This window comes from Babylonia areolata, chromosome 24, assembly GCF_041734735.1.
Source record: "Babylonia areolata isolate BAREFJ2019XMU chromosome 24, ASM4173473v1, whole genome shotgun sequence".
Classification (NCBI taxonomy): Eukaryota; Metazoa; Mollusca; class Gastropoda; order Neogastropoda; family Buccinidae; genus Babylonia; species Babylonia areolata.
In genome coordinates, this window is record NC_134899.1 from 54,188,036 (window position 1) to 54,205,535 (window position 17,500).

General features: G+C 44.1%; 1 protein-coding gene across 1 annotated transcript in view; it reads left to right on the top strand.

Moving 5' to 3' along the window:
* Window positions 1-17,500, top strand: part of LOC143299190 (sodium- and chloride-dependent glycine transporter 1-like) — a 30,874-nt gene that overhangs the window by 9,157 nt on the left and 4,217 nt on the right. The window contains exons 2-15 of the mRNA XM_076612358.1: window positions 526-643; window positions 1,558-1,689; window positions 2,467-2,688; window positions 3,919-4,102; window positions 4,400-4,538; window positions 6,108-6,242; window positions 7,602-7,705; window positions 8,870-8,994; window positions 9,358-9,470; window positions 10,455-10,586; window positions 12,396-12,495; window positions 13,168-13,268; window positions 14,809-14,964; window positions 16,645-17,500. The exon at window positions 16,645-17,500 is cut by the window's right edge and continues 4,217 nt beyond it. Coding sequence (XP_076468473.1) covers window positions 526-643; window positions 1,558-1,689; window positions 2,467-2,688; window positions 3,919-4,102; window positions 4,400-4,538; window positions 6,108-6,242; window positions 7,602-7,705; window positions 8,870-8,994; window positions 9,358-9,470; window positions 10,455-10,586; window positions 12,396-12,495; window positions 13,168-13,268; window positions 14,809-14,964; window positions 16,645-16,860 — 1,977 coding nt within the window. The 3' untranslated portion in view covers window positions 16,861-17,500. The remainder of the gene's footprint in view (window positions 1-525; window positions 644-1,557; window positions 1,690-2,466; window positions 2,689-3,918; window positions 4,103-4,399; window positions 4,539-6,107; window positions 6,243-7,601; window positions 7,706-8,869; window positions 8,995-9,357; window positions 9,471-10,454; window positions 10,587-12,395; window positions 12,496-13,167; window positions 13,269-14,808; window positions 14,965-16,644) is intronic.

Sequence of the window (17,500 nt, forward strand, 5' to 3'; positions counted from 1 at the left end):
AAAGACGACGAATATAATGACGACGACGATGACGACGAATATATGATGATGACGACGACGACGAATTTGATGATGAGAACGATGATGATGATGACGACAACGATGAATTTGATGATGAGAACGATGATGATGGTGACGATGAGGACGAATATGACGACGACGACAATGATGATGATGATGACGACGAAGTCGATGATGATGATGACGACGACGACAATGATGATGATGATGATGTTGATGATGATGTTGACGACGACGACAATGATGATGATGATGATGTTGATGATGATGATGACAACGACGACAATGATGATGATGTTGATGATGATGATGACAACGACAATGATGATGATGATGATGACGACGACAATGATGATGATGATGATGATGTTGATGATGATGACGATGATGTTGATGTTGATGATGATGATGATGATGACGACGACAATGATGATGATGATGATGTTGATGATGACAATGATGATGATGATGTTGATGATGATGATGATGATGATGATGATACAGATGGCGGAGAGAGGCACGTGGGGCAGCCAGGTCGAGTTCCTGCTGTCCTGTGTGGGATACGCCGTGGGCCTGGGCAATGTGTGGAGGTTCCCTTACCTGGCCTACAGGAATGGGGGAGGTGGGTGTGTGTCTGTGTGTCTGTGTCTGTGTGTGTGTGTCTGTGTATGTGGGTAGATGTTTGGTGGGGGGGGGGGGAGTATTTGGGTAGATGTTTGGTGTGTGTGTGGGGGGGGGGGGAGTATTTGGGTAGATGTTTGGTGGGGGGGGGGAGTATTTTGATTTGGTTGTGTGGGTGAGTACTTGGGTACATGTTTGGTGTATGTGTGTGTGTGTGTGTGTGTGTGCGGGTGAGTATTTGGGTACATGTTTGGTGTGTGTGTGTGGGGGGGAGTGTTTGGGTAGATGTTTGGTGTGTGGGGGGGAGTATTTGGGTAGATGTTTGGTGTGTGGGGGGGGGAGTATTTGGGTAGATGTTTGGTGGGGGGGGGGGAGTATTTGGGTAGATGTTTGGTGTGTGGGGGGGGGAGTATTTGGGTAGATGTTTGGTGTGTGTGTGTGTGGGGGGGGAGTATTTGGGTAGATGTTTGGTGTGTGTGTGGGGGGGAGTATTTGGGTAGATGTTTGGTGGGGGGGTTGGGTGGGGGATTATTTTGTTGGTTGCGAAGGAGAGTAGTTTTGGGTGCGTTCGTAATGGCTGGTTGGTCGATTGATTGATGGACTGATTAATGATTGATTTGATTTGATGTGATGTACCAGCCACCTTCCTCTTCCCCTACATCATCATGCTGGTCATTGATGTTGATGATTGAATTGATTTGATGTGATGTACCAGCCACCTTCCTCTTCCCCTACATCATCATGCTGGTCATTGATGTTGATGATTGAATTGGTAGATGTTTGGTGGGGGGGTTGGGTGGGGGAGTATTTTGTTGGTTGGGAAGGAGAGTAGTTTTGGGTGCGTTCGTAATGGCTGGTTGGTCGATTGATTGATGGACTGATTAATGATTGATTTGATTTGATGTGATGTACCAGCCACCTTCCTCTTCCCCTACATCATCATGCTGGTCATTGCCGGACTGCCGCTCTTCTTTCTGGAGTTGGCCCTGGGGCAGTTCGCCTCTGAGGGTCCCATCACCGTGTGGAAAATGAGTCCCTTCTTTGCTGGTCAGTGCCTGCTTCTGCTTCTTCTTCTTCCTCTTCCTCCTCCTTTTCCTCCTCCTCCTCCTCCTCCTCCTCCTTCTTCTTCTTCTTCTTCCTCTTCCTCCTCCTGCTCCTCCTCTTCCTCCTCCTCCTCCTCCTCCTTCTTCTTCTTCTTCTTCTTCTTCTTGCATTTCTTGTTGTTGTTCTCCTTCTTCTTTTTCTTGTTCTTCTTACTGTTATTGTTCTTTTTCTTCATTTTCTAAATTCTTCGTCTTCTGCTTCCTAAATGTCATCATCATCATCATTATCTTCTTCTTCTTCTCCTCCTCCTCCTCCTCCTCCTTCTTCTTCATCATCATCATCATCATCATCATCATCATCATCATTGTTGTTGCTCCTCTTCTTCTTCTTCTTCTTCTCCTCCTCCTCCTCCTCCTCCTCCTCCTCCTTCTTCATCATCATCATCATCATCATCATCATCATCATCATCATCATCATCATCATCATTGTTGTTGCTCCTCTTCTTCTTCTTCTTCTTCTGCTCATGCTGCCAAACTTGTTTGTTTTTGTTGTTGTTGTTGTTGTTTTTGCTGTTATTGTTGTTGCTGTTCCTGCTCCTGCTATTGCTGATGTTGTCGTAGTTGTTTTATATATTTGATTTTGCCTTTTATGTTGTTTATGTTGTTGGTGTTGTTGTTGTTTTGTGGGGTTTTGTTCTTGTTGTTTTTAATTGGGAAAAATGTCAAATTGAAGACCACCAAAAATTTGCACGCGTACCCACTAACCCTAACCTGGCTGCAGGCACGGGGTTCGCCATGTGCATCATCAGTGCCGTGGTCAGCATCTACTACAACGTCATCATCACCTACGCCATCTACTACATGTTTGTCTCCTTCGTTCACCTGGATTCCGACCTGCCGTGGGACACCTGTGACCCGGCCTGGGCCACCTCCAAGTGCCGCAACGAACCCTACCCCATGTTCGAACAGATGAACGAGACTGCGGCCATGGATGCTATTAAAAGTGAGACAAAGAGTTGTATGGCTGGGAGGGAGAGTGAGTCGTGGATGCCATGAAAAGGGAGACATGGTGGTTGTTGTGGTGGTTTTCTGTTTATAGACACTCTACTACTATAATCAGATTCTAGCCCAGATAGTCGGCACAGCAGTTGCCTCCTCTGCTGTTCTGCCGGTTGTAGTTGGACACGACTGACTATCATACATCTTATAATAAGAAAAATTTTGTCTGTTGCAAAGGGGAAAAAAAAGGTTTTTTGAAATGTATTTGCTAGTGGGCTTTTGTGTTTGTTTAGCTTTTGACATCACTCTTTTGTTTGTTTGTTTGAATGGTGTGTACAAAATGCGTGTGTGTGGTGTTTCAATGCCCTCAGGGGACACTAACCTCAGGGGACACTAACCTCAGGGGACAGGGGACACTAACCTCAGGGGACACTAACCTAAGGGGACAGGGGACACTAACCTCAGGGGACACTAACCTAAGGGGACAGGGGACACAAGCCTCAGGGGACAGGGGACACTAACCTCTCAGGGGACACTAACCTCAGGGGACACTAACCTCGGGAGACATATGAAATAACCTTCTTTTTTTTTTTTTTTTTTTTTTGCTTCTCTTTCCTGCAGAGAGTGATTCATGGATACCATGAAGTGAAACAGGGAGGGTGGAGGAGAGCAGACTCGTGTGTTTAACTAACTAACTCAGCAACTAAGTAAGCAACTAACTAGCTAACTAAGCAACTATCTAACTAACTAGCTAGGCAACTAACTAACTATCTATCTAAACCATCCAATCAAAGTGTCAACAGTCATGGGGGACGTTGATGTTATTGATTGTTTACATTGATCATCGGTCGTTTCTCTTGTTTGATTAATGCAGGTCCGCCGAAACAATTATAAAACCACAACTAAGTAACCGGGAAGAAATGCATCACATAAAACCCACACAGGGTCTATGGCAAAAGTTGTGATCTATGCTGAAGATGTTACACACACACACACACACACACACACACACACACACACACACACACACACATATATATATATATATGTGTGTGTGTGTGTGTGTGCTGAAGATGTTATATATAAGCAACAAGGTCGTAGAAGCAAATTATACACACGTGACAAAAACAAAACGAAGAGTACAAATCGAAAGCCAGACCAATGGCAAGAAGCGCGTTAGGTAAAAACCCACCAGTAAACATCAAAATAAATTAACAAACTAAATTCTGTGCAGACGACGTCTACAACAACACGTGCATTGAGGAGCTGATGGAGAACTATAACTTCACGGTGAAGGTGAACCAGACGTACCCTGACGTCTGGAACTATACCCAGCTGAACTCCACGATGATCCTGAACGACGACCTGTTCAAAGACTGCAAGACACCCTTCGTCAGTCCTGCTTCTGACTACCTGCAGTGAGTTGGTGATGAGGGACTGAGTGTTCGTGTTGTGTGCTTCTGTGTGTGTGTGTGTGTGTGTGTGTGTGTGACACAGAGAGAGAGAGAGAGGGAGTCCGCGCTCGCGTATTGTGTGGATATGTTTATATGGGTACAGGTGCACCCGTGAACCCCAACGTTCGTTTACGACCGTGTTTAACATGCATGTGTGCGCATGGGTGTGTGTATGGTTGGGGGGGGGGGGAACGGGAGGATTACGTAGAGCTGGATAACTGCCACACCATTATTTACCATCCTTGGTTGTTGCCGTTACAGCCAGTACGTTCTACGTCTCCACGAAGCCACTGACATGGGGGACCTGGGAGGTGTCTCGCTCAAGTTGATCCTGACTCTGGGCCTGGCCTGGCTCCTCATCTTCGCCTGCCTGATGAAGGGCGTCAAGTCCTCTGGGAAGGTAGGGACTGGGTGGATGGGTGGATGGTAGGTAGGGAAAGGACGGGCCACTGCTGACTGAGGCAACAGGGTGGGTAGAGTCTGTTATCTTCTGGCAAGGTATAGGGTATATTCTGTTATCTTCCGGTCAGGTAAAGGGTATAGTCTGTTATCTTGTGGCCAGGTAAAGGGTATAGTCTGTTATCTTGTGGCCAGGTAAAGGGTATAGTCTGTTATCTTCTGGTCAGGTAAAGGGTATAGTCTGTTATCTTCTGGTCAGATAAAGGGTAGAGTCTGTTATCTTCTGGCAAGGTATAGGGTATATTCTGTTATCTTCTGGTAAGGCGAAAGGTAGGCTTCCGCTGTTTCAGGGTACGGGTGGGGTAGCCTCCGCATTATTTTCTGGTAAGGTAAAGGGTGGCCTCTGTCATCTTCTGGCGAGTTAAATGGTAGAACTCTGCTGGAAGGCGACTATACGCGAAGCGTCATGGAAGAATCGGTTAGGCGTTGGAATCCTGACCCAGTGTTCACCAGTGATCAGGGTTCGAGGCCCCGTTTCGGCATGGTGTTGTGTCCTTGGGAAAGGCACTGTACTCCGATTGTCCTCACTCCACCCAGGTGTGGACGGGTAGCTGCCTCCGGCTGGAGAAGGTTAAAGCGGCAGAAGGAGAGTTTTGCCCCTCCTCTCCTCCCCCCCCCCTCTCCTCCTCTCCCCCACACCCCTATCCTCTGCCGTATCCTGGACACAGTAGATAGGAATTCTCTACCAAGATGGTCGTGTCCTGGACACAGTAGATAGGAATTCTCTACCAAGATGGTCGTGTCCTGGACACAGTAGATAGGAATTCTCTGCCCAGATGGTCATAAAAATCTACGGGACCTTTAACTCAGTACGGCCAGTCCTCTCTTCTCCTCCACACAGACTCCTCGGATGTCCAGTGGGTGTCTGAATGACCCAACCTTTAGCTTCCGTCGTCAGAATTGTGGTATTCTTTGTCAACATTCACCTCTTCAGTATAAGAGCCTGCTTGCAATATTTTGATGATGGTAATTGGGGTGAAACGCTGTTAACGTCGTCCTCTTTCGCCGTTCGTATGGAGAGAGTTAACCTTTTTTTACCTCTGCCTTGGAGTGTGGGTGGGAAGGCTGCGTCACCTCCTGGTCAGGGGAAGGGTGCGCTATGTTGCGTGATGATGGTGATGGTTGTGGTGATGGTGAGGGTGGTGATGATGGTGATGGTGGTGGTGGTGGTGATGGTGAGGGTGGTGATGATGGTGGTGGTGATGGTGAGGGTGGTGATGATGGTGATGGTGGTGTTGGTGGTGGTGGTGATGGTGATGGTGGTGATGATGATGATGATGATAGAGATTATGACGATGATGACGATGACGATGATGATGATTGTGATGGTGATAATGATTACGAAGACGACGACGACAATGATGACGATGACGATGATGATGTGTGTTTTTCTCCACTTTGACACAAACCAGGCGGTGTACTTCACGTCATCACGTTGTGTGTGTTTCGTCACTCCAACAGGTGGTGTACTTTACGTCATCACGTTGTGTGTGTTTCGTCACTCCAACAGGTGGTGTACTTCACGGCCACCTTCCCGTACATCATCCTGATCGTGCTGCTGGTGCGCGGGGCCACTCTGGAGGGGCATCTGGACGGCATCAAGTTCTACGTCATCCCCCAGTGGGAGAAACTTCTGGACGCTAAGGTCAGGGCATGCAGGGTGCAGTAAACAAAACTCTTGGAGGTTATGGTCAGGGCCTAGAGGTTGAAGTAGAGAACCTTCTGGACTCTAAGTTCAGTGCTTGGGGGTCAAATTAGAGAAACTCTTGGAGGCTAAGGCGAGGGTATTAAGGCTAAATTAGAGAAACTCTTGGAGGTTAAGGTCAGGGCATGCAGGGTACAGCACACAAACTCTTGGAGGTTAAGGTCAGGGCATGCAGGGTGCAGTAAACAAAACTCTTGGAGGTTATGGTCAGGGCCTAGAGGTTGAAGTAGAGAACCTTCTGGACTCTAAGTTCAGTGCTTGGGGGTCAAATTAGAGAAACTCTTGGAGGCTAAGGCGAGGACATTAAGGCTAAATTAGAGAAACTCTTGGAGGCTAATGTCAGGGCATTGTGGGTAAAGTAAACAAACTCTTGGAGGCTAAGGCGAGGACATTATGGCTAAATTAGAGAAACCCTTGGAGGCTAAAGTCAGGGCATTGAGGGGAAAGTAAGCAAACTCTTGCAGGCCAAGCTGAGGGCATTAAGGCTAAATTAAAGAAACCCTTGGCTAAGGCAATGGCGTTAAGGTTAAAGTAGATATCTTGGAGGCTAAGGGAATGGCGCTAAAGCTTAAGTAGAGAACATCTTGGAGGCTAAGGCAATGGCGTTAAGGTTAGAGTAGAGATTTTGGAGGCTAAGGCAATGGCGTTAAAGCTAGAGAACATCTTGTAGGCTAAGGCAAAGGCATTAAGGTTAAAGTAGAGATCTTGGAGGCAAAGGCAATGTCGTTAAGGCTAAAGTAGAGAACATCTTGGAGGCTAAGGAGAGGACATTAAGGTTAGAGCAGAGAAAATTCTGTCACGGAGTTGTTGATTTTTTTTCCAGTTGTTTGTTTTGTTTTCTTTTGTCAAAATTATTTTTTGTGTTGAACAATATTTTGAATAATCAATATAGTAGTAATAGTAGTAGAAGTAGTAGTAGCAGTAGCAGCAGCAGCAGCAGCAGTACTGGGCCTAGCCATTGTAGGAGTAGTGTTCGTAAGCTACAGCAGGAGAATAACTAGAAGTGATAAGAATATTAATTTTTATTTGCTTTGTTTGCTGATGTTATTGCATCATTCTTGTTGTTGATGCTGCTGCTGCTGCTGCTGCTGCTGTCACTGCTGCTATTGTTGCTGATGTTGATGTTTGTTTCTGTTTATGTTGTTGCTGCTGCTGTTTTCTGGTTGTTTATTTGCTGTTGTTGGTGCTCTTGTTGTTGTTTGTTTTGTTTTTTATTGTTGTTTTGTTTGTTTGTTTTTCTTGATGACGTTGTTAACATCATGACATCAACATCACTATTACCATTATAAACGTGTACAGGTGTGGGGTGACGCAGCCACCCAGATCTTCTATTCCCTGGGTGTGGGCTTTGGAGGTCTGCTCACCATGGCCAGTTACAACAAGTTCAAGAACAACTGCTACAGGTGGGTGTTATTGAGCATCTGAATCTCCTGACAGCTGATACTTCATGTCACTGTTGTGGATGAAATGATGACAACTTTTTTGTCGTTTTGCGTCTGATGGAATGAATGAAAGAAATCATTCGTCAAGGCATGAGACAAGGAATTTATGATGGTTGCATCAAGACTTCGGGCGTGAAAATAGAAGGGGAAGTGTTTGAGTTAGCAACAAAGAAGGAAGCGGAGTGGGGTGGTATTTTTTACTTCTTTCTTCTTCTTCTTCTTCCTTCTTCTTCTTCTTCTTTTTCCCATCTCCTTGTGAGTGTTTCAGTTTGGGCATACTTGAAGATTAGTTATTGCCAGTCCTTGTTCTCCGCTTTGTTTGTTTATCTATTCATCTGGAGTGATCGGGGTCCGACACTCCGTTTCGGCTTTGTGTGTGCTGTCCCTGAGGTCTTCCTCACTCCACCCTGAGGTGAATGGGTGCTTGACCAGTCGGGAAAAAAATCTTTAAAAAGAGGGCGCTAGTCGAGGATGCACAGGGGAGGTAACCTACTTCGGGAGGTTATCGGCCGTAGCTACTTTCGTTTTCTCCGCATACGCGGGTAGTAGTTTGCACAGGACAGGAATCAGGCCCCTGCCGGGGTCTGCACTAGTGGGTCACGGTATGTTACTTAAACGTAATTTTAGGAAGAAAATTTCCTTTTAAAATAAAATACGATAAAGAGGAAGGAGAGGGCTGGGCCCCCGCCTTCCTATGCCGAGCACTGAACACAGTGGATATGATGAGTTCTCTGCCCCTGATCGCCGTAAATGGCTATGAGACCATTAACATTTCAAGTTCTTCATCGATATGTGTTTGTTTAATCGATTTATTTGCACTGTTGTTGTTTTTTTGTTGTTTTTTATCTGATTTTATTTATCTGTTTATGTTTCTTTATAGGCTTATTCCTTCATTTATTTACACATGTTTAGTTACTTAGCTAGCTGGCTAGCTAGCTAACTAGTTAGTTAGTTAGTTAGTTAGTTAGTTAGTTAACTAGCTAGATAGATAGATAGATAGTTAGCCAGTTACGTACCTATTGTTAATTTATTAATCTGTTGTTGTTGTTGTTTTTAAGTCAGTTTTAATCATTTATTCGTTTATCTATTTGTTTATTAATCTGTTCATTCCATCACTGATGACAGAGACGCCATCATGGTCGCAGTGATCAACTGCGGCACGTCCATCTTTGCCGGCTTCGCCATCTTCTCCATGCTGGGTCACATGGCTCACGAGAACAACCAGAAGGTGGAGGACGTTGCCAACAGCGGTATGGCTTTACTGTACTGTTGTTGTTGTTTGTTGTGGTCTGTTGTTGTTGTTGTTGTTACACATTCATGAATTAATAATGTACAAAGGGGCTTCATGATCCAGATCGTCTCAAGGGAGACGTGTGTTTTCATTTTTGCATGTGAAACTTTTTTTCTTTTTTTTCTTTTTTTTTTTTTTGTAAGCATTGAGGCAAATGCTTGCTGATGTAAATGATAGTTGCATGCCAATAGCCAGAGGAACAAAATTGCTGATACATTGAAATGGGGCCGGGGGGGGGGGGGCGGGGATTACACTTGGGTGATCTCGTTGCTTTGGGTGTGAATGAGAATGAGTCACATTCTGTACACGTTCTGCCACACAGGCCCGGGATTGGCGTTTGTGGCCTACCCTGAGGGGATCACCAAGCTGCCCGCTGCCTCCCTCTGGGCCTTCCTCTTCTTCTTCATGCTGCTCACTCTCGGCTTGGACAGTCAGGTACGGTATGGTATACTGCTGGCGTCAAAATGATGATGGTCCAGTCTTTATACTGCTGGCGTCAAAATGATAACAATCCAATCTTTCTTCTTCATGCTGTTTACTCTCGGCTTGAACAGTCAGGTATGGTATAGGACACTGCTGGTGTCAAAATGATAATAATCCAATCTTCACACTCTTGGCGTCAAAATGATAGCATAATCTACTGGCGTCAAAATGATAATCATCCAGCCTTTACACTACTAGCCTCAAAATGTCAGTTATCCAATCTTAACACTAGATAATTATAAATCAATCTTCACACTTCCAGCGTAAAAATAATGATTATCCAGTCCTCCTTCTTCATATTGCTTACTCTCGGCTTGGACAGTCTGGTAAGGGTATGGCACACTGCTGGCGTCAAAATGATAATAATCCAATATCTGCACGGCTGTCATCGACTCGCCACAACAGTTCGCCATGATGGCGATGAATAATGAGTGTTAATCAGTAAGATGAATAATGAGTGTTGATCAGTACGATGAATAATGAGTGTAAATCAGTACGATGAATGATGAGTGTTAATCAGTACGATGAATAATGAGTGTTAATCAGTACGATGAATAATGAGTGTTGATCAGTACGATGAATAATGAGTGTAAATCAGTACGATGAATGATGAGTGTTAATCAGTACTTCTCTAATGCAATGGGAAATCGTTTACAGCTTAGTCTTTTGTGAAGGACTATGACTCGAACTAGGGGGTAACCTTGCACTGGCTCTTAGTGCTGCAGCCTTGGTGGGCTAGTTGGCCTTTGGGGACCATCCCAACGCCAACTGTCCTAAAAACCCTTTGGGCCGAGAGAGTGGGGATGTAACTTGGGCAAGACACTCTCCACTATGAATCAAATTCTAGTCGGGACAGCAGTTACCTCCTCTGCTGTTCGGATGGTCATAGTCGAACACGAGTGACGATCATATTTCTATACTGTCCCACCCCAACAGTTCGCCATGATGGAGACGGTAATCAGCGGCGTCTCGGACATCTTCCCCAACGTGCTCAGGAAGCGGAAGACCCTCTTCACCTTCCTCACCTGCGTCGTCGGCTTCCTGCTGGGCATCCCTCAGGCCACAATGGTGGGCGCGCGTGTGTGTGTGTGTGTGTGTGTGTGTGTGTGTGTGTGCGTGTGTGTGTGTGTTTACAATTTTGTTTGTTTTGTTTTGTTTAATGTCCCGTCACACATATCGGTGATTGAAGACATTTTGTTAAAAGTATTTATGAAGACATCTGAGTATTATCGGTTAGAAGGGGTGGGAGATGTGGATGAATGGAGGGTTGGGGGAAACTGGGCAAATGAGGGTAAAAATGTGGGTGAAATTTGGAAGAAAAACAAAACAAACAAAAAACAACAAACCCTCTAAGTACAGTTACAGGAAATTACTTAAAGGACTTCGTAAAGGAGAAGTCGTTAAACTGACAAGCGAAACAACTGATAATGAATGCGTGTGTGTGTGTGTGTGTGTTTTAATGTGTGTGTGTGTGTGTGTGTGTGTGTGTGTTCTTCTTCTTTTTGGATGGGTAGCCAACATCGACTTGTCAATGAATCTGCTGCACAAATTCTTTTCCGGAGGGTGGTTCCGAGTGGGCTGTTTTAATTAATAATAATAATAATAATAATAATGGATACTTATATAGCACACTATCCAGAAATCTGCTCTAGGTGCTTTACAAAAACGCTTTTGTTAACATAATACATCATATCTATGTTACATACACACACCAAAATGTGACTACACACACACACACACACACACACACACACACACACACACACACACACACACGCTGCATACATACATTTTAACATACATGTGTATCTAACAGCTACCCTAACACATACGCACACATAGGCAGGCACAAACTTACATAAACACACGCACACACAATACACATTCATATACATGCATGTAGTTATGTACACATACATATGTATACACACATAGTCAAGCACAGCTAACGCAAAGGAAGTGGACCTGCCACAATTGAACTTATTGCTGAGGGAAAAGGTGAGTTTTGAGACGAGATTTAAAAGATGCGAGGGAATCAGAATGACGGAGGTTATCAGGGAGCTTGTTCCACGTCTTTGGTGATTGAAAAGAAAACGATCTGTGTCCATAGGTCTTAATTAGTTCTAAGTTTAACAGGATTAGGAGGATTTGTGGGGAGGGGGTGTGGGTGTGGGGTTAGTTTGCTGTTAATGTGTGTGTGTGTGTGTTTTAATGTGTGTGTGTTTGTGTGTGTGTGTGTGTTTCTCTGTGTGTGTGTGTGTGTGCGTGCGTGTGTTTGTGTGTGTGTGTGTGTGTGCGTGCGCGCGCGCGCGCGTGTGTGTGTGTGTGTGTGTGTGTTGACAACGTGAGCGAGTGCATGCAGATCTGTTTGCTTGCTTTGTTCCCTGCCCGTGAGAAAGAAGATCGACGCCTGTGAACCGCCCAAACGTTTCAAATACTGAAGAAGTCTTGAACAGCGGCAGTTCTTCAATAATTACACCCCATTATCGCCCATGCCACCCTCCCCACCCACACCCACACCCACCCCCATACGACACACACTCCCACTATTGTAGTGCAGTGTAAAGCAGTGCAGTGTAGTATTATTATTATTCTTTGGTTACAACAAATTGTGCGAAATTCGGGCTGCTCTCACAATGAACAGCGCGTCACGTTAGTGAGAGAGACACTTTTTATTTTCTTTCTTCTTCTTCTTCTTCTTCTTCTTTTTTTGTCTTCTTTTCTTTTTCTGCCAGCAAGTGCAGCCTGATTGGGTTTTTTTTTTTTTTTTTTTACTATCAAAGTGAATTTTCTTCAGAATTTTGCCAGGGACAACCTTTTGTTGCCGTGGGTTGTTTTACCGTGTCAGTCTCTTCAGTTTTGTTGTCGTTTCATCAGGGCGGGATGTGGGTGATGACTCTGATGGACTGGTACAGTGGCAGTTACAACCTCATGTTCGTGGCTCTCATGGAGATCGTCTGCCTTATGTATGTCTATGGTGAGTGCTTCCGTCTTCGTCAGGTTCTTGTTCTTATTCTTCCTGTGTTTGGGTTTTTTTTTTTGGTTTGTTTTTTGTTGAAGTACGGTACAAAGACACATTCTTGGCGGTCGCCTTAACTAAAGGGTGAGGCGTGTGTGACCATGACAGCTGTTCAAAGAGCACAGGACTCGATACTGAAACCGACGTTATTGACAATGACGACGGCGACGATGATGATCATAATGATGATGAATATCTGATGACGATCCTGATGAGGATGAAGCCGACAATGAATAGTGTGACGAAACCGATTGCTATTGGTGATGACTGTGGCTCGTGGGGGCCGGGGGGGGGGTGGTGGTGGTGGTGGTGATGAGTATGACGACGAACGATGATAATGATGACGTCGACGATGATAATCCCCCTTCCCTCCGCTCCCTCTGCTCAGTAGGAATGAGGGAATTCTGCAACGACGTAAAGATAATGATGACGATGGGGACGATGACTGTGACGAGAACGACGACAACGACAACGATGATGATGATTACAATGCTAACGATGATGACGATGACGAGAACGACGACAACGACGATGATGATGATGATTATTACGATGCTAACGATGATGATGACAACGACGACGATGATGATAATGACAACGATGACGATGTTTCTCCCCTCTACTGACCAGGCTTCAAGGAGTTCTGCAGTGACGTGGAGATGATGACCGGAACCCGGCCCAACCTGTACTGGCTGGTCAACTGGCTGGCCATCACACCCATCGCCATTGGTGTAAGTTTCACCTTTTGCCTGTCGTTTTCATGGACAGGGGTTAGAAACCATTGAGGTCTCGTCGCTTTTTAATTAATCCGTACGGCAAGGAACTCCCACTGGACGGGGGCTGTGAATGCGGCGAAGGATCTTTGACCGAAGGGCTTAGGCATAACAGAAGGGATTTGGAGAATGCCATCGTCTGATGAACAGGAGGGGTTTGGAGAATGCCATTGTCTGGTGATCAACGTAGTTGCTGGAATGGAAACGGTGAGGAGATCAGAAAGACAGTTAGGTGAAGAACCAGAAAAAGGGCGAAAGCAATATGTGGAGGTTTGTTGGGTTCGCCCCCCCCCCTCCCCCGATCCTGGACAATACGGCAAGCAGTAAACAAATCTACACAAATATTCCTTCCTTCTCAGGAAGTGTAAAGTACTTAGAGCAGAAACACATTTGATTAGACGCTATATGAATAAAGTTATCATTATTATTATTACTATTATCATTATTATTGTTGTTGTTGTTGTCCCTTCACACATACTGGTGATTGTAGGCATCCACTTAAAGTATCAATTTACACGTTTGAATACAATAGTTAAGTACTGAGAGCGTACCATAGGTATTATCAAACATTAAACTACATAATGGGGGAAATATATATAATAAAACGAGTACACTGAATGTGATCAGAACGAAAGACACAAACAGGGCAATGGAAACAGGATTCGACTTGATGTAGGTTATAGCGAAACATCGGACGTTGTGTTGTTGTTTTTTTGCCCAGCCGATACCTCTGTTCTTTTGTTTAATAAAAGATATAGTTATACTTTCACGTGTGATCGCGCTCGCGCTCGCAACGCGCATACGTATGCATGCGTGTATACGCCTGCGTACGTGCACGCACGAAAGTGTTTGCGCAAGAGAAAGAAAAACGGAGAGAGAGAGAGAGAGAGAGAGAGAGCCGTTGTATCAACATTGATTTTTTTTAAGCGAATACTTTACCATACATTTCTGTCGACGCGAATAACTTAACGTAACTCTGCAAGTCTTGTTTTGCTGCACTAACACAAATCTTTCGACGCGAATGACTTAACGTAACTCTGCAAGTCTTGTTTTGCTGCACTAACACACATCTTTCGACGCGAATAACTTACCAATACAACTGTCTTGCTGCGCAATTTCGACGCGAAGACTGATTTTCCCTAATTTACCTCAATCAATGGTTTTTCCACAGTAAAGGGAAGTCATTTACAGTAAGTCTTTTGTGAAGGATTAGGACTCTCAAACTAGGAGGCAAAATTGCACTGACTCTTAGTGCTGCAGCCTTTGGGGGGTGGGGAAGGGGGGGGGCAAGCTGGCCTTTGGGAACCATCCCAACGCCGACTGCTCTAAAACCCTCTTGGCCGAGAGAGTGGGGATGTAACTTGGGCAAGACATTCTCCACGATAATCAAATTCTAGCCCTGATAGTCGGGACAGCAGTTACCTCCTCCGCTGTTCTCTGACGGTCACAGTTCAACACGTCTGACTATCATACATCGTACCTGGGGAAATCTTTGCAGTTTATCATCGTCAGTGGAGCGGTGAACTATTCTCCTGCCTACTATGGAGACTACACCTTTGAGGACTGGGCCCAAGGGCTGGGCTGGGTGATGGTGACGGTGCCTCTCGCTGCCATTGTCATCACTGCCATCGTTCAGATGGTCCGATATGGCGTGGTGAGTTGGGGGAAGAAAAAGAGAGAGAGAGGGAGAGAGAGAGACAGACAGAGAGAGAGAGAGTGGGGGGGGGGGGGCGGAGGGGGGGTGAGGGGACTTTGTGTGTGTGTTTGTGTATGTGTTGGGTAGGTGTTTCGGTTGGTGGTCAGATGTGTGTATGTGTGTGTTTGTATGATGTATGAGTGTGTGTGTGTTTGTGCGCGTGTGTGTGCGCGCGCGCGTGTAGGCCTGTATTTATGTTTGTGTGTGTGTGTGTAGGCCTCTGTGTGTGTATGTGTGTGACATTTTGTATAATTGACGTGAAATGTTTAAATTTTTCAAATGGCACAAGGGGTTTCCTGAATTGTACATTATATTGTGTTGTCTGTGACAACTAAAGTCATTCAATACAACACAATACGATGCGATACGATACATCTCAACTCTAAGCAACATAATACAACACATACACTACAAAATACAACACAACACAACGCAATACAACACAATACAATACGATACAATACAATAGGGCTCAAAGAAGAGCAACAAAGCTGGTCTATAACATAAAAGATTATTCATATCAAGAAAGATTACAGTACTTACAACTACCATCACTTAAAGCAAGAAGAGTAGGAGGGGACTTGATGCAGACGTACAAAATATGAAATGGGTTTGACGATGTAAACAAAGCATGCTTTTTTTTTTTTGTACTCCAAAGGTAGACACTACAAGAAACGTACAGACAAAATATTTAAACTGTATTCCAGAACAAATCTCACAAAGTTTACATTTAGTGACAGAGTAACAAATTATTGGAACAAATTAACAAACAATATCAAACGTGCACCTGTTATAAATACTTATAAGAACCACATAGATAAACACGAGTTATTGACAAAAACGAAATATGACTGGTGGATTAAATGACAGCTAGTCAACGACCCGACCAACAATATAAAGGAGTAAATCTGAAGGGGTATAAAAAGCCCAAAAATGGTTAAGTTGTATAAAACAACGCCCCAAATCCTGATCCTGATCCTGATAATTTACAATTCGATACAATGCTGTACAGTACAGTACAATACAAAACGACATTACACAATACAACGCAACGCAACGTAACGTCGCAGTGCAGTGCAATACATTGGAACGCACTACACTACACTACAATACAATACAATACAATACGATAGAATGCAGTACAATGCGGTGCAAAACGATACGACACGATAGAACGCAGTATCAGTATCAGTATCAGTAGCTCAAGGAGGCGTCACTGCGTTCGGACAAAACCATATACGCTGCACCACATCTGCCAAGCAGATGCCTGACCAGCAGCGTAACCCAACGCGCTTAGTCAGGCCTTGAGAAAAAAAAAAAAGAATAAATATATAAATAAATAAAATAAAATGAAATATATAAATAAAATAAAACAAAACAAAAAGAATAATAATAAACGAATAAAATAAAAAGAAATAAGTAAATAAATAAATAAGTAATAGATAAATACTTTTTTTTTAAAAAAGAACTACTACTACAAATAATAATATTTATAAGGCGCAAAAACTTGATGAAGTCAACTGTAAGCGTACAAAAATAAATAAATAAATAAATACATAAATAAAATAGAATAAAATAAAATGCAAATACAATACAATACAATACAATACAATACAATACAATACAATACCATTGCAGCCCGGCTGCTTCAAGCCTCTCCCCGACTGGGGGCCGGCCGACCCAGAGAACCGCACGGGTCGCTACGCCCCAGTGACACTTCCCTACACTCTTAACAACGGAAAGGGCGCGGAGAGCAACGGGTTTGTACTGGGGGCAGTGGGGGGAGGAGCCGGGGACCAGGGCTACGACAACGCTGCCTACACCAAGAACGGCGACGTGTCTGTACGACTGTAGAATCCGAAGTGATGATGATCCGTCGGTCTACGTCAGTGTTCGTGACGTCATTCCATTTTTTGGTGACATCATGTCGAGAAAAAGAAAAAGAAAAAAAAAAAGCACTTGTGGAGAGGAGCAGATAACTGTACGTCATTGTGGTGTTGACGTTATCCAGAAGACAACGAACAACAGAATATGATTTTTTTTTTTTTTTAAATGAAGTGAAATCAAATGAATTAATAGGGATAAATGGGGATTAACCATAGAAAAGGAAATTAGGAGAGTGAGGAATTTTGTGTGAAAAGGGGAAGTTTTTTTTCGGCTTGATTATTCTTTGAAAATAAAATAAGACATGATTAGATAAGGGGAAAAATGAAATAACATAAGAATAAGATAATGAGTGTAAAGAGGAGTGTAGGATATCCACAGAAAGGGAGGAGAATTTTCAGTGTGGTGGTTATGTGATGTAGATCCATAGCACGTAGAGGCGTGTAACATCAGTCAGTGTCACAGATCTCTGCAGGACAACAGTTTCAGGTGCCTAGGTACATTACGATTCAAAGAAATCCTTTGACCAAGTATGCATGTTGACTTGATCCTGATAATGCACGCTCAAAAACAGAACTCTTTGTTGAAAAACGTTATAGCTATTTTCTCA